Source organism: Cetorhinus maximus, chromosome 23 (assembly GCF_964194155.1).
Source record: "Cetorhinus maximus chromosome 23, sCetMax3.hap1.1, whole genome shotgun sequence".
Taxonomy (NCBI): domain Eukaryota; kingdom Metazoa; phylum Chordata; class Chondrichthyes; order Lamniformes; family Cetorhinidae; genus Cetorhinus; species Cetorhinus maximus.
This window is the reverse complement of record NC_135901.1, coordinates 64,653,722-64,677,398: the sequence shown is the minus strand read 5'-3', so window position 1 is coordinate 64,677,398 and position 23,677 is coordinate 64,653,722. Positions and strand designations below refer to the sequence as shown.

The window sequence follows — 23,677 nt, the reverse complement described above, 5'->3', positions numbered from 1 at the left end:
GTAAAAATGGTCTGTACCCATACCTGGTTCCTCTGTTATTCCCCTCCCACCCCACACCACAAGTGCACTTCCTCTGACCTTCTCGACTTTCTAGCTCCTTCTCACTGCCTCCCTTTCCATCAAAAATCAGCAAATTGTTAAAAAAAAAATGTAAAAATAATGTCTAACCTTGTAATCCCGACATTAGCAAGAAGTCCCCTTATGTCCCCATTGGACATCTGTCCATTCGACCATACCCTAATCCTTCTGTTAGTCCTAAATTAATTATGTCAGCCAGGCTAAGCAGAATTATTAACTTGAAACATGTATGTGTTACAACCTCTTGTAGTATTGTGGAGGGGGTGTGCTGAATCAGCTTTAAGTGAGTTAAATGATATATGTTTTCTATATTAGACAATCACATTAAAATCTGGAACTCAGATGGGGATATGGATTTGTGTTAGGTGGGAAGATCGGGATCAGTGTATTACTCCAGGAAGCCTGAAGATCAGAGGGACAGTATTTCAGAACTGATTCCTGTGATAGCAGCAATCCCATTACTGTCTGTGAAAAAGACCAATGGAAATATTTATAGTGGAAACCATTGGCGTATTGGAGGATGATGTACAAAAGGAATTTGTGAACTATCTGAGGATAATAGTGAGGGGAAAGGAATGGATTTGGAAAGCAGCAGACACTTCATGTTGCTCCAGGAGAAGTGGGGCCTGGTTGTGTAGATGTCAGGTTTTACACAGCACACAGTCAGCCTGTGGTTTCACCCTGGATGAAGGATCTCCGAATCGTACCATTCACATCACCGAATGGGATTCTCAGGAGCCATGTTATCTGCTTGGAGAGGAAGGTTTGTGTTATAGCTAATGAGAAGCAGCACAGACAACCACACACACATTCTCTGTCTGTCTCACACACACTTAGACATCCTCTCTACACCCACACACATTTACACACACTTCCACACTCAGGGATACACCCGCACCCATACAAACAGACACATGAGGACACATCCTGTCCTATCAGGTGGACAACACCGACCAAAGTGACTAATACTGGGGATAAAGTATCAGTGCCTGTGAAGAACACGGTTTTTGGCACATTCAAGTCAACATCACCCTCCATAGCCTGTGAGCGGTTTTGACCATCCAATCTCACCCCTTTCTCTGAACATTAAATCTATATTGAACAACATCTGGGACAGAGGCTACAACACAATTAGAACAATGAGCTGTCTATTGCCAGCTTTGGTGACAGTGGGAGGTAGTGTAAATTTCAGAACAACATCCTGGATAATTACAGCCTCTAATTTCCTCTTGGAATGACTTAAAATGTCAATTCCTCTCATGTTGGTGGTCTGTTTGATGAGAGAATTCTGAGACAGGTCACACGGAGAAAGAATATAATGTTGTTTTGACTCTGTATCCAATATTCCCCTGAGTTTGTTCATTGCTGCCCCAATGTCCTGCGACATGTTCCTATGTTCAGAAGGAACTATTTTGTGTTAGCAATATTAAAAATGACTCAATACACCATGTGTTTAACACAAATCTGATTGTTATACAGAATATAAACCCCTATAACTGGGCTGGAGTTTATTAACATCAGCAGAAACAGACCCCAATGAACATGGTTCAGATCTGAATGTGATTCACAGCAAAATCCAATCACTTGTTAATTGTGAACTTGCTGGTGTCTCAGCAGGTTAGCGACTGAATGAATCCCTTCCCACACTTCGAGCAGCTGAACGGCCTCTCTCCAGTGTGAATTCATTGGTGTACAGTGAGTTGAGATGACCATCAGAACCCAGTCCCACAGTGAGAGCACCTGAACGGTCTCTCGTCAGCGTGAACACGTTGATGGGACATCAGTTCACTGGAATTTTAAAGCACTTGTCACAGTCTGGGCATTTAAAAGGCCACTCAGCAGTGTGAATTTGTTGATGTGTCTGTAGGTGGGATGACTGAGTAAATCTCTTGCCACACTCGGAGCAGCTGAACAACTTCTCTCCAGTGTGAACTCGCTGGTGTCTCACAAGGTTGTTTGAATGGGTGAATATTTTCCCACACTCGGAGCAGCTGAATGGCCTCCCCTCAGTGTGAGTTTGTTCGTGTCTCAGCAGGCTGGATAACTGAGTGAATCCCTTCCCACACTCCGTACAGGTGAATGGCCTCTCCCCAGTGTGAGTGTTCTGGTGTATTGTGAGTTCTGATAAATATATGCTTTCTTTACCACCTGATCCACCTGTCCTGCCACCTTCAGGGACCTGTGGACATGGACTCCGAGGTCTCTCACTTCCTCTACCCCTCCCAATATTCTCCTGTTTATTGTGTATTCTCCAGCTTTGTTTGCCCTCTCCAAATGCATTAGCATGAATTTGCTTTCTCTTTTACAGCTGATTTAAAGTTGTTGATTTTGCTCCAAAGGTTAAATTGGGATTGATATTCAAAGTCAACTATTTAACTGCAGAAACTACTTCAGCTGGGAGCCAGTGAATTAAGAGGAAAGATCCCAGACAGCGGTTCTTCAAGGTACACTGCAGGCCCGGCAGCTCAATCAGCTCCACTCTCAGCTCAGGAGAGCTGAACAACTCCACATCCTGTCCACAGGGGAGTTCTCCTGGTGCAGTGGGACCAACATTCGTGCTTTAACTAACACCACCAAAAAAAGCCTGGATTAATCTGTTAAGTCTGATTGCTGTTTGTGGAATCTTACTGTGCACAAACTGGTTGTCGTGAAACAGCAACAACTTGTATTCATATAATACCTTTAATGGAACAAAATGTGCCAAGGTTCTTCACAGGACTTTCATAAAGAAACATTTGACATCGAGTCACATGGGTCGATATTAGGGTAAATAGACAGAACCTTGATTGGAGAGGCAGATATTAACAAGCCTCTTTAATCAGGAGAGAGAGCTGGAGAGGTTTCGGGAGGAAATTCCGGAACTTTGCACCGAGGCACGGCCACCGATGGTGGAGTAATTAAAATCAGGGATGCTAAAGAGTACGGGATGAGATAGCACAGATATCTCAGAGGGTTGTGCAACTGGAAGTTACTGAGATAGGGAGGGACGTGGCCATGAAGGGATTTGTTAACAAGGTTACGAATTTTAAAATTGAGGCATTGCTTGAACAGGGGCCAATTTAGGTCAATGATTACAGGGGTGAAGGGTGAACAGGACTTGGCCTGATAAAGCTCACGGACAGCAGAGTTTTGGATGATCTCATGTTTCGGTGTGGGGCCGGGTTGAATGTGAGGGGCCGGCTAGGAATGTATTGGGATTGTCAAGTCAAAAGGTAACACGGACATGGATGAGGGTTTGAGCAGCGGATGAGCTGGGGTCAGGTGGAGACAGGCGACGTTTTAGAGATTAAAATATCTGGTGTTAATGATGGTGTGGATATGTGGTCAGAAACTCACCTTGGGGTCAAATAAAAGACCTAGATTGTGAACAGTGTGGTTCAGCCTCAGACAGTTCCCAGGGAGAGGGATGGACTCGGTAGTTAGGGAACGGAATTTGTACTGGTGACCGAAGACAATGGCTTTGGTCTTCCCAATTTTTGATTGGAGGAAATTTCTGCTCATCCAGTACTGGATGTGGGATAAGCAGTTTGATAATTTAGTACCAGTGGAGGAATGGAGAGGGATGGTGGTGAGGTAGAGCTGGGTGTTGTCAGTGTACATGTGAAAACTAACACGGTGCTTTTGGATGATGTCACCGAGTGGCAGCATGTAGATGAGAAATAGGAGGGGCCAAGGATAGATCCTTGGGGGACACCAAGTACAAGGATTTTGGAGAGGAAAGTGAGATTGGAGATGGGGTGGTAGTTTGAAAAGATGGTCAGGTCAAGAGTTTATTTTTAGGATGGGTGATGACGATAGATTTGATGATGAGAGGGACATTACCAGGAGAGAGAGAAACATTAACAATATCAGCTAACATGGGGAAGTCGGATAATCAGCAGTTTGGTGAGAATAAGATCAAGGGAGCAGAAGGAGGGCCTCATGGACAAGAGGAGCACTGAGAGGACATGAGGGGAGATGGGAGAGAAACTGGAGAAAGATGCGAGTTCAGAGCTCAGACAAGAAGGAACCTTACAGACAGTTTGTCCCAGTGGGCTAGTGGGAGGGAGGGAAGCAGCAGAGGCAGCTGATCGGATTGTCTCAATCTTAGTAACAAAGAAGCTCCATCGGCTCCTCACACTTGTTGTTGGAGGCGACAGGGGAGAAGCAGAGTATTGGAGATATTACAAAGATTTGACACACCTTGTATTTCACACCAAGTTGACTTAATTGATTTGTATCAACAATATTAGCCTCTATAACAGGGCTGGAGTTTATTAACATCAGCAGAAACAGACCCCAATGAACATGGTTCCATCCAGGATGTGATTAACTACAGTAATTGGATTTTGCTGTTACTTGTCAACTTGCTGGTGTCTCAGCAGCACAAATGACTGAGTGAATCGCTTTCCACACACAGACCAGCTGACTGGTCTCTCCCCAGTGTGAACTCGGTGGTGTTTCAGTGGGTAGGTTCAATGAATGAATCCCTTCCTACAGTCAGGGCAAGTGAGCAGCCCCTTCTCCAGTATGAATTCGCTGGTGTCTCAGCAGGTTGGATGACTGAGTAAATCCCTTCCCACACATGGAACAGGTGAACGGCCTCTCCCCAGTGTGACTGCGCTGATGTACAATGAGGTCAGATGATTGCCTGAACCCAGTCCTGCAGTGAGGGCACCTGAGTGGTCTCTCGTCAGTGTGAACACGTTGATGTAAGATCAGATCCTGGTAACTTTTATAGCACTTCCAGCAGACTGAGCATGTAAACTGTCTCTGGTCTGAATGAACCAGCTGATGTCTCAGTAGGTGGGATGACCTAGTGAATCCCTTCCCACACTCAGAGCAGGTGCACGGTCTCTCCCCGGTGTGAACTCTCTGGTGTGTCAGCAGGTTGGTTGAACTAACAAATCCCTTCCCACAGTCGGAGCAGGTGAACGGTCTCTCCCCAGTGTGAACTCGCTGGTGTGTCAGCAGAGTGGATGACTGAGTAAAACCCTTCCCACACTCAGGGCAGGTGAATGGCTTCTCCCCCGTGTGAGTGCGTCGATGAGTTTCCAGGTCAGATGGGTAATTAAATCCCTTCCCACAGTCCCCGCACTTACACGGTTTCTCCCCAGCGTGAGCAGCACTTTCTGCTTCCATGTTCAACGGCTGATAATATTCAGGTCCTGATGAATCAAGTGACTCTCTCAGGTCTTGGTGTGAGTTTCCCGACAGCAAATCCTCCCCTTCTAATACCCTGTGAAATTGATTTAAAACAGAAAAAAGGGAGTGAGAGAGAACCCACAAAAACACAAAGGCTGGTTGTGAAATTGAGCTGAATGAATCTGGGAATTTGTGGGGCCGGCACGAGGAAAAAGTGACCATGAAAACTGCTGGATTGTCATAAAAACCCAACTGGTTCACTAATGTCCTTCAGGGAAGGGAACCCGCCACCCAGTCTGGGCCTACACAAGATTCGGGCTTCTAGGGGAGGAGGGAGAAAGAGCGAGAGAGAAGTGAGAGATGCAGGAGAACCCTGACAGAATCGCCCAAACCCTCAACATCCACTACCTAGAAGGACCAGGGTAGCAGGTGTATGTGACACCATCACCTCCAAGTTCCCCTCCAAGTCACACACCGTCCTGACTTGTCTGACATCCAGTACTGGATGAGCAGAAAATTATTCCATTTAAATAACGGGAAGATTGAAGCCATTGTCTTCAGTCCCCACTACAAACTGCACTCCCCAGACACTGACTCAGCACCTCTCGCTGACAACTGTCTGAGACTGAACCAGACTGTTCACAAACATAGTGAAATATTTCACCCCAAGATGAGCTTCCAACCACATATCCACATCATCACCAAGACCGCCTATTTCCACCTCAGTAACATCGCCCGACTCCACCCCAGTCTCAGCTCATCTGCTGCTGAAACTCTCATCCATTCCTTTGTTACCTCTAGACTTAACTTTCCTAACGCACTCCCGGCCGGCTACCCATATTCAACCTCCCTGTAATCTTGAGGTCATCCAAAGCTCTGCTGCCCATGTGCTTACTCGCACCAAGTCTTGTTCACCCATCACTCCTGTGTTCACTGACCTACACAGACTCAGACAAATCTGTTAGAATTCTTTGAGGAGGTAACGAGTAGGTTAGACAAAGGAGAGCCAATGGATGTTATCTACTTGACTTCCAGAAGGCCTTTGACAAGGTGCCGCACAGGAGGCTGCTCAGTAAGATAAGAGCCCATGGTGTTAGAGGCAAGGTACTAACATGGATAGAAGATTGGCTGTCTGGCAGGAGGCAGAGAGTGGGGATAAGGAGGTCCTTCTCAGGATGGCGGCCGGTGACTAGTGGAGTTCCGCAGGGGTCAGTGTTGGGACCACAACTTTTCACCTTATACATTAATGATCTAGATGCAGGAACTGAGGGCATCCTGGCTAAGTTTGCAGATGATACAAAGATAGGTGGAGGGACAGGTAGTATTGAGGAGGCAGGGAGGCTGCAGAAGGATTTGGACAGGTTAGGAGAATGGGCAAAGAAGTGGCAGATGGAATACAACGTGGGGAAGTGTGAGGTCATGCACTTTGGTAGGAAGAATAGAGGCATAGACTATTTTCTAAATGGGGAGAGAATTCAGAAATCTGGAGTGCAAAGGGACTTGGGAGTCCTAGTCCATGATTCTCTTAAGGTTAACTTGCAGGTTGAGTCGGTAGTTAGGAAGGCAAATGCAATGTTGGCATTTATTTCGAAAGGACTAGAATATAAAAGCAGGGATGTGCTGCTGAGGCTTTATAAGGCTCTGGTCAGACCACATTTAGAATATTGTGAGCAATTTTGGGCCCCGTATCTCAGGAAGGATGTGTTGGCCCTGGAGAGGGTCCAGAGGAGGATCCCGAGAACGATCCCAGGAATGAAAGGCTTAACATATGAGGTACATTTGAGGACTCTGGGTCTATACTCGATGGAGTTTAGAAGGATGAGGGGGGATCTGATTGAAACTTACCGAATACTGAAAGGCCTGGATAGAGTGGACGTGGGGAAGATGTTCCCCTTAGTAGGAGAGACTAGGACCCGAAGGCACAGCCTCAGAGTAAAGGGAAGACCTTTTAGAACAGAGATGAGGAGAAACTTCTTTGGCCAGAGAGTGGTGAATCTATGGAATTCATTGCCACAGAAGGATGTGGAGGCCAGGTCATTGAGTGTATTTAAGACGGAGATAGATAGGTTCTTGATTGGTAAGGGGATCAAAGGTTACAGGGAGAATGGGGTTGAAAAACTTATCAGCCATGATTGAATGACAGAGCAGACTCGATGGGCCAAATGGCCTAATTTCTGCTCCTATGTCTTATGGGCTTAAGGCTCCGGGTTAAGGAGAACCTAAATTAAATTATGCAGAGTCACCGCGAGGAAACTGAGCCTGACCTGGTTACAGTGTCCATCAATCAGCCAATTCAGAACTCAGTCAACAGCAGAGAGCTTTGATTGTACATTCCTAATCACTAATGCTTTTTATAAACGCATACTGTTCTTTGAAATGCCTTGGAAAGTTTTATTACGTTAAAGGTGCTATATGAACACAAATTGCTGTTGTTGATTTAGACATATATCGCTGGGTGAATAACCTGTAACTCCTTACCTAACAGCATTGTGGGAGCACCTTCACCACACGGACTGCAGCGGTTCAAGAAGGTCAAACATCATCTTCTCCACAGGCAACTGGGGATTGGCAATATTTGCTGGTTGTGTTAGTGAAAGGGCAGGGGAGTGGGACTAGCTGACTTGCTCTTGCAAAGAGCCAGCATGTGCACAATGGGCTGAATGGCCTCCATCTGTATTGTAATCATTCAATGATTTTATGACTTGATGAGAAAGGACCTACACTGGAGGCCAGGGACCAACTTCTGTAACCAACGGCCACCCTGATACAAACCGGCTCTTAATTGGTCCGTCTGTGTTTCTAGACTCGGTTCTGTGAGCAACACCTGCAATAAAATAATAGCAAAATACTGCAGCTGCTGGAAATCTGAAATAAAAAGAGAAAATGCTGGAAATACTTAGCAGATCAGGCAGTATCTGTGGAGAGAGAAACAGAGTTAACATTTCAGGGTGTGCAGAATGGATTACAGGGAATAAAAATGGTGCAGAATTTGATGGTCAATATAAGCTCAGAAGTGGAAGAGAAATGGATTATAGCATAGGAAAAACAATTCCTGACTGTGAAAGATACTGTGGGAAGATAAAGCTGGTAAGAAAGCAGCACATGGTCTGGGGATGGGCAGTAGAGGAAACCTTATTTGGACACAATCAGCAGAAGTAACAGTTAAATGCCAAACGCAGCTAAAATGCACCCAGTATTAGAGACAGAGGAAGTTAGACAATGACAGAGAGATGATCAGGGAGGGCAGAGGTGAAACAGAGCAAAAGATGGACATGGATTCAGATCCACAGGAAAGGAGCCACACTAGCCCCAGAGCGATGGAACCTCTAAAAGATAACAGAGCAGAGAACTAAAAGCTCCAAAATGTAAATGAATGGTCAAAAACACTCAACTCTGAAACAATTTCAGTTTTCAACTTTAAAATCTCCTGCTGGATCCCGCAGCTGGAAAGATATCAGAAACACTGGAGTCAGAGAAAAATCTCCCAGTTGAGGAAATACCCGGGGAGCGGGGTGATGTCACCGTGTAATTATCGATGTGTGATGATGTCACAGTGTAATTGTCGATGTGTGATGATGTCACAGACACGAACGGAACATCTGGGTCTGTGCAAACCAGTGACCACCACACATTATGAAGGATGTGGAGGGTCCTTGAGAGGGGGCAGAGGAGGTTTACCAGAATGGGTTGAGGGATGAGGGATTTTAGTTGCAAGGTTAGGTTGAAGAAACTGGGATTGTTCTCCTTGGAGCAAAGTAGATTGAGGGAAGTTTTAACAAAAGGTGCACAAAATTATGAAAGGTTTACATAAAGTAGTTAAAGAAAAGCTGTTCACAGTAGCAGATCATGAAAGGATTATAGGTCACAGATTTAAAATTTTGGGTAAGATGTACAGGAGGGATGTGAGAAAGAAATGTTTGCACAGTGAGTGATAATGACCTGGAACTCAATGCTTACACTCAGAGGCTGATAGAATCCAGGTCCTGAATTTCTATCCTGGACTGAGTATGGCAGGTTTGGGAAACGGTTCATACACAGCATTAAAAAAGGAGGATCCAGGTCCTGATGAATTGAGTGACTCTGTCAGATCTCATCCGTCTGTAAATGTTCCCCTTCTAACCCCCTGTAAAAGGAGTTTCCAAAATCCATCCCTGTCAGTCCAGGATAGAAATACACAAGATTCTCTCCTCCTGCTACCTGGACCAGGATGACCGCGCATGCGCCCTGCTGCACATTGCCCCCTATAAAGATGGCGGCCGTTACCCCGGGCCTGCGCAGGGAGAAATCCAGACATTCTCGGTCCGTTTTCTGCAAACACAAGACCGGTACCTTGTTATTTCGGGCCTGAGGTCTGCACTGTGTCTTTATGAAGCCTCCCTGCCCACTCCGCTGGCTCCATTCCTCCTCACACACCCACTAACTCTGTTAGTTAGCTCCACTCGACATTCTCTCACCCGCTCTGAGCGGCTTCAGCCACAGACCAGCACTGCGCATGCTCCAAGCACACACTCTAGTTCGCATGTGTACTGTTGTGAGGATAGGGCACATTCTGGCCCCTGTTGAAGGCTGGGTAATCAGGCTGCCATTGAGAGGTCGTTTTTTTGAATAGAAAATTATGTTTTGTGATCCGATGACGAACGAAGCCCAAGACCAAAATATAAAATTATTCAGTCAATTGGTATGACAAACAAAGTGCATGGGTACTCTGCCATAATACTGTCCCAGGTGTAAATAACTGCAGTAAAACTACCTACATTTAGATGTGAACTCACTGGAGTCTCAGTCGGCAGCGTGAACAATTATTTTTTCTTCCCATACACAGAACATTTGAACTCCGTCTTGTCCGTAAGAACAGCCGGTGAACAATCCTTTCACAATGTCATTTTACCCCAAAATTCCAGAACCATTGTGCATGGATTTGGGAGGTAAGCATGATTTTGGAGACGGAAGAGTGGTCGGAGATTGGATGCGAATTGCAAGGATGTCGGGGACAAGGATGTACTCGTGGGAGGGAGAGAAGCAGCAGAGGCAGCTGATCTCAATTGTCTCAAGATTCTCAAGATTGTCTCAATCTTAGTGACAAATAACTAACTTGTTTTAGAGATGTTTTTGAAAATTCAACATCCTCTGTATTTGACAGAATGTTGGTTTATTTGAGCTTTATCCAGAATATTAACCTTATAACTGGGCTGGAGTTTATTAACATCAGCTGAAACAGACCCCAATGGGTATAGTTCATTCTTGTACATTATTAACAGCAAAATCCAATCACTGTAGTTCGTTGTGAAGTCGTTGATGTCTCGGCAGGTGGGATGACTGAATGCATATCTTCCCACACTCGGTGCAGGTGTACAGCATCTCCCCAGTATGAGAGCGCTTGTGTAGAGAGGTGGGATGATTGCCTGAATCCAGTCCCATAAAGAAGGAATCTGAACGGTCTCTCATCAGAATGAATACATTGCTGGCGGATCAGTTCCTGAGAACTTGTAAAGCACTTCCCACAGTCTTGAAATTTAAAAGCTCTCTTTGATGTGCAATCAGATTGTATAAATTAATGAATCTCTTTCCACACAGCGCAGATGAATGGCCTCTCCCCAGTGTGAACTCGCTGGTGTGTCTGCAGGTGGGATAACGGAGTGAATCCCTTCTGACACTTTAAGCAAGTCAATGGCCTCTCCACAGTGTGAACGCTCCAATGAGTTTCCAATTTCGATGGGTAAAAGAATCCCTTCCCATTGTCAACATTTGCACAACTGCTTTCAGTTGTGACTGCATTTATGTTTTGACCAGGTCAGATGATCGGCTGAAATCTCATCCACATGCAGAACACTGTGAATGGTGCTTTCTTCTCCCATTTTCAAAATCCCACAATTCTCTGCGGCCCAGAAACCACTCTGTCCAATAGAAACGCCCTCTGAAGAAGGGTCATACAGACTCGAAACTGCTGTCAGGCGTCGCAAGGGCCAAAGACATAAAAGTTCATTCACAAATGTTACAGGAACGGATAGGTTATAATCGCCAGGAAAGGCTAAATAGCCTGAAGCTCTTTTCTCTGGAAAAGAGAAGGCTGAGAGATGACCTGATAGAAATAGGATAAAGAATGGAGTTGGTAGCTCAGGAATGAAAACAATGGCTTCAATCTTCCCAAAATTTAATTGGAGAAAATTTCTGCACATCCACAAACATTCTGATAATCTAACAAAAGTGGAGAAGTCGAGAGAGGTGTTGCTGAGGTAGAGCTGGGCACTGTCAGTGTCCATGTGATAACTGACACTGTGTTTTCAGATGATGTCGCTGTGGGGAGAATGTTGCTGAGAAATAAATGGAGGCCAAGGCTGGATCCTCTGGGGACACCAGAGGTAACTGTGGGAGTGGGAAGGGAAGACAATCCAAGTGATTCTCTGACTATGATTAGATAGAGAATGGAACCAGGAGAGAGCAGCCCCACCCATGGACGACAGTGGAGAGGTGTTGGAGCAGAATGGCGTGGTCAACCTTGTCAAAGCAGGTCGAGAAGGGATAGTTTCCCTTTGCCACTGTCACATAGGATGTCATTGGTGGCTTTGATCTGAGCTGTTTCAGTACAGTGGCAGGGGCAGAAACCTGATTGGATGGATTCAAGCAGGGAGTTCTGGGAAAGATGGAGATGGATTTGGGAGGTGTGAACAATTTTCAAGAGTTCAGAGAGGAACTGGGGATTGAAGATGGGTCAATACTTTGCAAGGACAGTAAGAGTTAAGTAATTGTTTTTTGAGGAAAGTGTGATGATTTGAAGGAGAGAGGGATAGTACCAGAAGAGAGAGAACTGTGAACAATATCAGTGAACATGGGGAAGTTGGGGGATCAGCAGTTTAGTGGGAATACGGTCGATGGAGCAGGAGGTGGGTCTCATGGACAAGATGAGCACTGAGAGGGCAGGAAGGGGGATGGGAGAGAAGCTAATGAAAGATGTGGGTTCACAGCTTGGACAAGGTGGAACATTATAGAGGCAGTTTGTCCCAGTAGGCTAGTGGAAGGGAGGGAAGCAGCAGAGGCAGCTGATCGGATTGTCTCAATCTTAGTGACAAAGAAGGTGCATGAGCTCCTTACACTTGTTGTTAGAGGTGAGGATGGAGGAGAGAGGGGAGAGGGAGAGCCCTTCCAGAGAAACTAACTTGTGTTAGAGATATTAACAAGACTCAATATGCTATATTTAACACAAATATATTTTATTTGTCCTTATCCAGAATATTAGCCCCAATAACTGGGCTAGAGTTTATTAACATCAGCAGAAACAGACTACAATGAACAAGGTTCAGTCCTGGATGTGATTAACAGCAACATCCTGTTCATTATTTGTGAACTCGCTGGTGTCTCATCAGTTGGGATGACCAGGTGAATCCCTTCCCACACTTGGAGCAGCTGAACGGCCTCTCCTCAGTGTGAATTCGCTGGTGCTTCAGGAGGTCAGAGGACACAATGAATCCCTTCCCACATACAGGACAGATGAACGGCCTCTCTCCAGTATGAATTCGCTGATGTCTCAGCAAGTGGGATGACTGTGTGAAGCCCTTCCCACAGTGGGAGCAGGTGAACTGTCTCTCCACAGTGTGAATTCGCTGGTGTCTCAACAGATCGGATAAATTAACGAATCCCTTCTCACACTCAGAGCAGATGAATGGTCTCTCCCCAGTGTGAACTCGCAGGTGTGTCAGCAGGTTGGATAACTGAGTGAATCGCTTCCCGCACTCGGAGCAGGTGAACTGCCTCTCTCCAGAGTGAACTCTCTGGTGTATCAGCAGGTTTGATGACTGAGTGAATCTCTTCCCACACTCGGAGCAGGTGAACGGTCTCTCCCCAGAGTGAACTCTCTGGTGTTTCAGCAGGGTGGATGACTGACTGAATCCCTTCCCACACTCGGAGCAGGTAAATGGCCTCTCACCAGTGTGAACTCGCTGGTGTGTCAGCAGGTTGGATAACTGAGTGAATGCCTTCCCACACTCGGAGCAGGTAAATGGCCTCTCCCCAGTGTGAACTCTCTGGTGTGTCAGCAGGTTGGATAACTGAATGAATCCCTTCCCACACTTGGAGCAGGTAAATGGCATCCCCCCAGAGTGAATTCGCTGGTGCCTCAGCAGGCTGGATGCCCAAGTGAATCCCTTTCCACACTCGGAGCAGGTGAACGGCCTCTCTTCAGTGTGAATGAGCTGGTGTCTCAGGAGGGTGGATGAATCAATAAATCCCTTCATACATACAGAACAAGTGAAAGGCCTCTCCCCAGTGTGTGTGCGCTGGTGAGTATCCAGCCTGGATGGATAATTGAATCCTTTCCCACAGTCTCCACATTTCCATGGTTTCTCCCCACTGTAACTGCATTTATGTTTTGACAGGTCAGATGATCGGCTGAAGCCTCGTCTACACACAGAACACGTGTACGGTTTCTCCCCACGGTGAACGGTGCTTTTTCCTTCCATGTTCAAAATCCGATGAAATTCAGGTTATGACTGATTGTGCGACACCGTCAGATTCTGATGAAATGTTGGGTTTCCCAATTGAAAATCCTGGGGAAATAGTTTAAACAGACAAAAGTGAATGAGAGAGAAACCACAATAACACAAAAACAGGTTGTGAAATTGAGGTGAATGAATCTGGTAATTTTTGGGGCCAGTACGAGGAAAAAGTGACCATGAAAACTGCTGGATTGTCATAAAAACCCAACTGGTTCACTAATGTCCTTCAGGGAAGGGAACCTGCCAACTGGTCAGGGACTATACAAAACACCAGCATCTACTGGGGGAAATAGAGAGGGAGATGGGAGAGGCAGGGGGTGAAGGAAAGGGATTTTATGCATCTGCAATTCTACCAACATCTCCCAAACCCTCAGCCTCCATCCCCTAGAAGGACCTGGGTAGATGTATGCGAACACCATCACCTCCAAGTCACACACCATCCTGATTTGTTTAACATCCAGTGTTGGATGAACAGAAATTTCCTCCATTTAAATATTGGGAAGATTGAAGCCATTGTCTTCAGTCCCTGCTACAAACTCCACTCCCTAACCATCAATGCCATCCATCTCTCTGACAACTTTGAGGCTGAGCCAGACTGTTCACAACCTTAGTGTCATATTTCACCCTAAGCTGAGCTTCTAACTACATATCACTAAGACCGCCTATTTCCACCTCAGTAACTTTGCCTGCCAATAAAATAATAGCAAAATACTGCAGCTGCTAGAAATCTGAAATAAAAAGAGAAAATGCTGGAAATACTCAGCAAGTCAGGAAGTATCTGTGGAGAGAGAAACAGAGTTAACATTTCAGGGGTGCAGAATGAACTACTGGGAATAAAAATGATGCAGAATCTGATCATCAATATAAGCTCAGGGGTAGAAGTGAGATGGACTATAGCACAGGAAAAACAACTCCTGACTATGAAAGACATGGTGGGAAGCTATAATTGGTAAGCCAGCAGCACATGGTCAAGGCAGCAGTTGGCAGAAGTAACCCTAAAATGCTAAACAGAGCTAAAATACACCCACTATTAGAGACAGAGAAAGTTAGACAACAGCAGAGAGGTGATCAGGGAGGGCAGAGGTGAAAAAGAGCAATGGATGGACACAGAATCAGATCCACAATAAAGGAGTCACACCAGCCACAGAGCTGTCTGACCTCACACAGATAACAGAGGACTAAAAGCTCCAAATTGTAGATGACTTGTCAAAACTACTCAGCTGTGAAACAATTTAACTCTTTTTAGCTTTGGAAACTCCTGCCGGAGACTGTAGCTGGAAAGATATCAGAAGCACTGAAGTCAGAGAAAAATCTCCCAGTTGAGGAAATACACTGGGAGCGGGGTGATGTCACCGCGCAATTGTCGGTGTGTGCTGATGTCACAGTGTAATTATCGATGTGTGCTGATGTCACAGTGTAATTATCGATGTGTGATGATATCACAGACATGGACACAGAACATCTGGGTTTGTGTAAACCACTGATCACCACACATTATGAAGGATGTGAGGGTCCTTAAGAGGGTGCGCAGGAGACTTACCAGAGTGGTTCAACGGGTGAAGGATTTTAGATTAGTTTGGAAAAACTGGTGTTGTTCTCCTTGGAGCAAAGTAGATTGAGGGGAAATTTGATAGAGTTATACATGTTTATGATTGGTTTACATGAGGTAGTTAAAGAAAAGCTGTTCACATTATCTGATCATAAAAGTGTTATGGGACACAGATTTAAGTTATGAAGCAAGATTTACAGGAGGGGTGTGAGCAAAAATTTTACACAATGAGTGATAATGACCTGAAACTCATTACTTACTCTCAAAGGTTGATGAATCGAGTGAGTCTGTCAGATCTTGATCTGATGTTTGGTTTGAGTTTCCCGTCTGCAAATCCTTCCCACGTGATATCCTATGAAAAGATTACAAGACAATCAATCACTGTCAGTCCAGGACAGAAATTGAGAAATATTTCTCTTGGTTTGAGTTTGCTGTGTGTAAATCCTCCCCTTCTAACCCCCTGGAAAAGGAGTTTCCAAAATCCATCCGTCAGTCCAGGACAGAAATTCACAACATTGTCTCCTCCTGCTACTGGACCAGGATGACCGCGCATGCGCCCTGCTGCACAGCCGCTCCCCCGGGCCGAGCAGAGGGAGAGACCCAGCCATTTCCGGCCTGTTCGCTGCAAACGCGGGGCCTGTAGTTTCTTATTAAGGCTCTGCGGGCTGCACCAAGTGTTTATGAAACCTCCCTGCCCACTCCGCTGGCTCCATTCCTCCCGCACACCCACTATCTCTGTTATTCTGCTCCAGTCGCCATTTTCTCACCCACTCTGCGGCTCCAGTCACAGGACAGCACTGCGCATGCTGAGGTAATAGCCCGCAATGCGCAGGTGCGAATCAGACTCCGCACTCCGCATGCGTAAGACTCTGGCGCTCTGGATAGGGCACATTCTGTACCGCATTGAATGCTGGGTGGGAGGACGTAATTGCATATCAAATAAATTTTTCTGATCCGATAGTAATTGCAGTTTTAAGGCCAAGATATAAAATTATACAATCAATTGATACAATAAATTGCATCGGCCTCTACCATACTTCTATCCTGGGTGTAATTAACAACAGAACAAACCCCTACAGAGAGAATTGAAGAGAAGAATGAGATTTTAAAAGGCTTCAGCCAACAAACATCACCCGACAGTACCACAAACAGAACAGCTGCCCTTTTAAACAATGAATGTGCAGCAGGGTGTAATGAAATCTGGAGCTGTGTGGCCCTGCTGGATCCCAAACTGAACATCAGTGAGCAGGATTTTGGTGAGTAAGAAACCAGAATTAGAGGAACAATGAGTTTTTAAAATCAGAGATTGATACAGTTCTTAAGGAGGCCATCCAGCCCATCATGTCTGTGCTGGCTCCACTTTCCTGCCCTTTCCTCCTAGTTGTGCAACATTTTCCAATTGAAGAATTTATCAGTTTTGAAATTTGCTTACACCACCGTTTCAGGTGCTGCATTGCAGACCATAAGAAATCAGTGCAGAATGATATATCTCATGTCATATCTTCTTATTTTGTCAATTACCTCAAGCTTGAGCTGCCTCCTTACCAATCCCTCTGGCACTGGAAACAGTCTTTCCTTTTTAAGAGGGTTGGAGACTAGCAGAAGTTCACAGAGATAGGGGTGGGCGAGGTAATGGAGGGAATTGAACAGAAGAATGAGAATTTTAAAGGCTTCAGCCAACATACATCACCCCACAGTACACAGTGTGCTTCACAACTAACAGAACAGCTGCCCTTTTAAACAATGAATGTGCAGAAGGGTGAGGGTTTTTTCATCTAAATATCACAAATGGATGCAGAGTGAGGGGATCAATCTCGGTATCTTTAATTAACAGCAACATGGAAAAAGGGCAATGAATGATCTTGAAAAACCTGAAACTTGATTGGTCAACTCAGGTCAATCCTTCCAGGCCCGCAATTTGTTCCAGAGGAACCGGCGGGGGGGCGGAGGGTTCATTCGCACCCACAAACCCCAATAAAATCCTGCAGCTCCGAGGCTTTTACCCGGGAGCAGGCCCAGGTTAGCGGCCGCCATCTTGTTCCAGCGGGGATCAGGGAGCATGCGCGGTTGTCTTGGTGACGCAACAGAGAGTGGGCGGGGCTTCACGGTCCCAGTGACCAGGGGAGAAATGATTGATTCAATCAAAATACTGCGGATGCTGGAAACCTGACACAAAAACAAAAATGCTGGAAAAACTAACAGGTCTGACAGCATCTGTGGAGAGAAAGACAAAGTTATTGTTTTGAGTCCGTGTGACTCTTCATCAGAGAAATTATTGATTATTTGATTTTATTCTCACTCTTCACACAGGGGCTGGAGAACTGAACCCAGCTACAGTAGAGGGAGGGAACAATCTCGGAGTGGAGAAAATAAATGGTTGCGATGGTGTGATGTGTTTGGATTTCAGCACAGGAGAAGCAACAGTGTGAGGGACAGCTTTGGGGGAGCAAAGGAGGAGAAATGTTGGATGAAAATTAGAATTGTTTTTTCAGAATTTATAGCCTGTGATGACTTTTGTAAACACATTTTACAGGGTAATTTGAAGGGGAGGATTTACAGACAGGAAACTCAAGCCAAACATGACATCCACATCTGACAGAAACACTCAATTCATCAGGACCTGAATCAGTCTTTGAATGTGTAACGAGAACTGTTTGTCTATTCTGTCGGAGGGAAAATATTTCAAACATCAGTGTGACTGGAAAGGCAACAAGACACATACGCACATTGGATTGAATTGACTGTGGAAAACGTTTTAACCAGTTACACAGCCTGAAGAAACATCACATCATTAACAGCAGGGAGAAACCGTACCTGGGTTTTTTTTGTGTGTGGACAAGGCTTTAATTGATTGTCCAAACTGGAGAAACTAAAGGAGACTGGCGCCATGAAGAGACTGTGGAAATGTGGGGACTTTGGAAGGGATTCAATTATCCATCCCTGTTGAGAAACCATCAACGCATTCACACAGGGGAGAAGCCATTCACCTGTTCCATGTGTGGGAAGGGATTCACTCAGTCATCCAGCCTCATGATACACCAGCGAATTCACACTGAGGAGAGACCATTTACCTGCTCTGTGTGTGGGAAGAGATACACTCGGTCATCCAATCTGCTGACACACCAGCGAATTCACACTGAAGAGAGGCCATTCACCTGTTCGGTGTGTGGGAAGGGATTCACCCAGTCAGGCAGCCTCATTTTACATCAGCGAATTCACACTGAAGAGAGGCCATTCACCTGCTCTGTGTGTGGGAAGGGATTCACTCGGTCAGTCAGACTCATGTTACACCAGCAAATTCACTCTGAGGACCGACCATTCAGCTGCACTTCCTGTGGAAAGAGGTTCACATCTCCATTTAATCTCAGTGCACACAAACGTGTTCACACCGGGGAGAGGCCATTCACCTGCTCCATGTGTGGGAAGAGATTCACTCAGTCATCCCGTCTGCTGAGACAGCAGCGAGGTCACATTGAGGGGAAGCCATTCAGCTGCACTTCCAGTGGAAAGAGGTTCCAGCCTTCTTCTGTCCTCAGTGCACACCATGGCGTTCACACTGGGAAAAGTCTGATCACATACTCTGGGTGTGGGAAGGGATACACTCAGTCATGATATTTGCTCAGAAAGCGAATTTACAAGTGACTGCAGGTGTTGGATTCTGCTGTTAATCATGTCCAGGTTGATGGTCTGACTATTATTACTGTTGCACCTTCATGACCTCCTCCTTCTCTGTTGGGAGGTAGGATCCATTCCATAGGACATGAGTAATGCAAGAATGATCACAATGTACAAAAAGAAAGGTGACAGAGGAGATTGCCACAGCTACAGAGACATCTCACTCCTCAGCATCACAGGGATGACCTTCACTAGGGTCAGGTCAGGCTTGAAAGACTCCATCTACTTGCATACCGAGTGTATCCAGAAGCACAGTGCAGTTTCTGTGCTGGCAGATCTACAGTGGACATGATCTTCTCCATACGCCAGCTACAAGAGAAGTGTAGGGAACAGGATAAACCTCTTTACCTTACTTTACTGGATCTCACTAAAGAATTCAACTCCGTCAGCAGGGCAGGACTGTAGAAGACATTAGAAAAACTTGACTGTCCACCAAAGCTGCTCAATATCATCCACTCCTTTCAAGACAACAGGCCGTGTACTGTACAGGTTCATGGCAGAATCTATGACAGTTTCAGGATGAAGAATGAAGTGAAACAGACACCAGTACTGAGAACAAGAACGCACAACGAGACCTGATCAACACGAATAATAATAACTTCTGTCAGGGAGATAGAACAGGGAGGTATGACATTGAATGATGAGATAAGTAATGAGACCTGTGCATTTCAAGTCGAGAAGGGGATTGGATTAAATCATTGCTTCCCAAAATTTTTCTCAGTGTGACTCCATTTTAATGACTCAGCTTCATGTGACCCCAGATTGAAATTTGTTGAGGGGTGTGAGAATTGTTGAGCAGGAGGTGGGTGTGGGGGGTGGGGCTGATTATTAACAGATTATTGTGTTTGGACTCTGATTATCAATATACTAGCATCCTAATTATTATTCTTATCGGATCATGATTATTGAAACAATTAGCAAATGACTATAATGTAATTGGACCCTGATTATTGATTCAATAGGAATCTGATAGTTCATTGAAATAATTCTGATTATTAATGTATTCGCATCCTGATTATTGCTGCAATAGGCAGCCTAATTGTTAATGCAGTTGGAATCATGTTATTAATGTAATTAGATGCTGATTATTAATGTAAAAGGACTCTGATTATTAATGTCATAAGACACTGATTATTAATGTAATATGATGCTGATTCTTTATGTAATAGGTCACTGATTAATAATGTAATAGGACACTGACTATGAATGTAATCAGACACTGATTATTCGTGTCATTAGATCCTGATTATTAATATAAAAGGACACTGATTATACATGCAACTGGGTGTTGTTAGTACATATCTGAAAACTGATGTGGTGCTTTTGGATGATGTCACCAAGTGACAATATGTAGATGAGAAATAGGAGGGGCCAAGGATAGATCCTTGGGGGACACCAAGTACAAGGACTTTGGAGAGGAAGGGGAGGTTGGAGATGGGGCGGTAGTTTGCAAAGACAGTGGAGTCAAAATTGTTTTTATCAGGATGGTTGATGGTGATGGATTTAAAGGTGAGAGGGTCAGTACCAAAAGAGAGAGAACCATTAACAATATCAGCTACATGGAGAAGTTGGCTGATCCGCAGTTTAGTGGGAATAGGGTCAATGGAGCAGAAGTTGGGCCTCATCAACAAGATGAGCATTGAGAGGGCATGAGGGAGATGGGAGAGAAACTGGAGAAAGATGTGGGTTCAGGGCTCAGACAAGGGGGATCTTTACAGACAGTTTGTCCCGGTGGGTTAGTGGAAGGGAGGGAAGTAGCAGAGGCAGCTGATCGGATTGTCTCAATCTTAGTGACAAAGAAACTCCATGGGTTCCTCACACTTGTTGTTGGTGAGGATAGAGGAGACAGGGTTGAGGGAGAGACCTTCAAAAGGAACTTACTTGTCAAAGAGATATCAAAAAGATTTGACACACAGTATATTTCATGTAAAACTGATGTTTTTAACTTTTATCCAGCATATTAACCCCTATAACTGGGCTGGAGTTTATTAACATCAGCAGAAACAGACCCCAATGAATATGGTTCAGGCCTGGATGTGATTAACAGCAAAACCCAATCACTGTAGTTACTTGTGAATCGCTGGAGTCTCGGTGGGTGGGATGAGGTAGTGAATCCTTTTCCACACACGGAGCAGGTGAACGGTCTCTGCCCAGAGTGAACTTGCTGGTGTCTCAGCAGGTGGGATGATGAGTGAATCCCTTCTCACACTCAGAGCAATTGAACGGTCTCTCCTAGTGTGAACGCGTTGATGGTTCCTCAGTTCTCTGAACATTTATAACACTTCCCGCAGCCTGGACATTTAAAAGGTCTCTCTTCAGTGTTGGAATCTTGGTGGGACATAATTTCCCCAGAAAGTTTAGAGCACTTTCCACACTGGATGCAGGTGAACGGTCTCTCCCCAGTGTGAACTCTCTGGTGTCTCAGCAGGAGAGATGAATGAGTGAATCCCTTCCCAAACTCAGAGCAGGTGAATAGTCTCACCCCAGTGTGTCTGTGTCGATGAATTTCCAGCTGGGATGGGTAATTGAATCCTTTTGCACACTCCCTATATTTCAACAGTTTCTCCCCAGAGTGACTGCACATGTGTCTCGACAGGCCAGATGATGGGCTGAAGCCGGTCAAAGCTGATTTATTTGACTTTTAGCCAGAATATTAAAGCCTATAACTGTTCTGGAGTTTATTAACATCAGCAGAATCAGATCCCAATGCACACGGTTCAGTCCTGGATGTGATTAACAGCAAAATCCAATCACTGTCGTTACTCATGAACTTGCTGGTGTGTCAGCAGGGTGGAGGAATCATTGAATCTTACCCCACACTGAGGGCAGGTGAACGGCCTCTCCCCAGTGTGAGCGCGCTGGTGTGCAGTGAGTTGAGATGACCACCTGAATCCAATCCCACACTGAGAGCAGCTGAATGGCCTCTCATCAGTGTGAACACGCTGATGGGACATCAGATCCCAGGAGCTTTTATAGCACTTCCCACAGTCTGGGCATTTAAAAGGTCTCTCCCCAGTGTGAACTCGCTGGTGTTTCAGGAGTTTGGATGAATGAGTGAATCCCTTCCCACACACGGAGCAGGTGAACGGCCTCTCCCCAGTGTGACTGCGCCGATGAGTTTCCAGCTCAGATGGGGTTCTGAATCCCTTCCCACACTCCCCACATTTCCATGGACTCTCCCCAGTGTGACTGTGCTTGTGTCTCGACAGGCCAGATGATCGGCTGAAGCCTCGTCCACACACAGAACACGTGTACGGTTTCTCCCCACTGTGAACGGTGCTTTTTCCCTCCATGTTCAAAATCCGATGATATTCAGGTTTTGATAAATTGGGCGACTCCGTCAGATCCTGATGTGATGTTTGGTTTCAGTTTCCTGAATGAAAATCCTCCCCTTCTAATACCCTGTGAAATTGATTTGAAACAGGAAAAAGGGAGTGAGAGAGAGCCCACAAAAACACAAGGCAGGTTGTGAAATTGAGCTGAATGAATCTGGGAATTTGTGGGGCCGGCACGAGGAAAAAGTGACCGTGAAAACTGCTGGATTGTCATAAAAACCCAACTGGTTCACTAATGTCCTTCAGGGGAGGGAACCTGCCACCCGGTCTGGGCCAACACAAGACTCTGGCCTCTATAAGAACTGAATAAATAGGAACAAGAGAAGTCCTAACACCCTGTCGAGCCTGCTCCACCATTCAATACGATCGTGGCTGATCTTGGGCTTCAACTCCACTTTCCGACCCACTCCCCATATCCCTCGACTCCCTGAGAGACCAAAAATCTCCCCATCTCAGTCTGAAATATATTCAATGATGGAGCATCCACAACCCGCTGGGCTGGAGAATTCTATGTGACAAGAGGGCCAGAAAAAGAGAGAGACGAGTGGGAGAGGCAGAGGGAGGAGGTTACTGAACAAGACACAGGGTGTCAGTAAACAGAATTCGAGCACATGGGATTGGAGTAATATACTGCTATGGATTGAGAATTAGTGAACAGACAGAAAACAGAGAGTAGGAATAAACGGCTCATTCTCAGGATGGCAGGCTGTTACTTGTGGGGTACGGCAAGGCTCAGTGCTTGGCCCACAGCCATTCACAGAATCACACAGTGCAGAAGAGGCCCTTCGGCCCATCGAGTCTGCACCGACACGTGAGAAACACCTGACCTACCTACCTAATCCCATTTACCAGCACTTGGCCCATAGCCTTGAATGTTATGACGTGCCAAGAGCTCATTCAGGTACTTTTTAAAGGATGTGAGGCAACCTGCCTCCACCACCCTCCCAGGCAGCGCATTCCAGACCGTAACCACCCTCTGGGTAAAAAAGTTTTTCCTCACATCCCCCCTAAAGCTCCTGCCCCTCATCTTGAACTTATGCCCCCTTGTGACTGAACCTTCAACTAAGGGGAACAGCTGCTCCCTAACCACCCTGTCCATGCCCTTCATAATCTTGTACACCTCGATCAGGTCGCCCCTCAGTCTTCTCTGCTCCAACGAAAACAACCCAAATCTATCCAACCTCTCTTCATATTTGAAATGTTTCTTCCCAGGCAACATCCTGGGGAATCTCTTCTCCGTACCCCACAAGTAACAGCCTGCCATCCTGAGAATGAGCCATTTATTCCTACTCTCTGTTTTCTGTCTGTTCACTAATTCTCAATCCATAGCAGTATATTACTCCAATCCCATGTGCTCGAATTCTGTTTACTGACATCCTGTGTCTTGTTCAGTAACCTCCTCCCTCTGCCTCCAGTGTAATCACATC

The 23,677-nt window shown here is 45.6% G+C and overlaps 1 protein-coding gene across 1 annotated transcript in view; it reads left to right on the top strand.

The window, feature by feature from the left end:
- LOC144698087 (uncharacterized) overlaps window positions 1-23,677 on the top strand; it is a 49,668-nt gene that overhangs the window by 8,352 nt on the left and 17,639 nt on the right. The window contains 1 exon segment of the mRNA XM_078570009.1: window positions 18,163-18,524. Within this exon segment, the coding sequence (XP_078426135.1) occupies window positions 18,163-18,524 (362 nt within the window).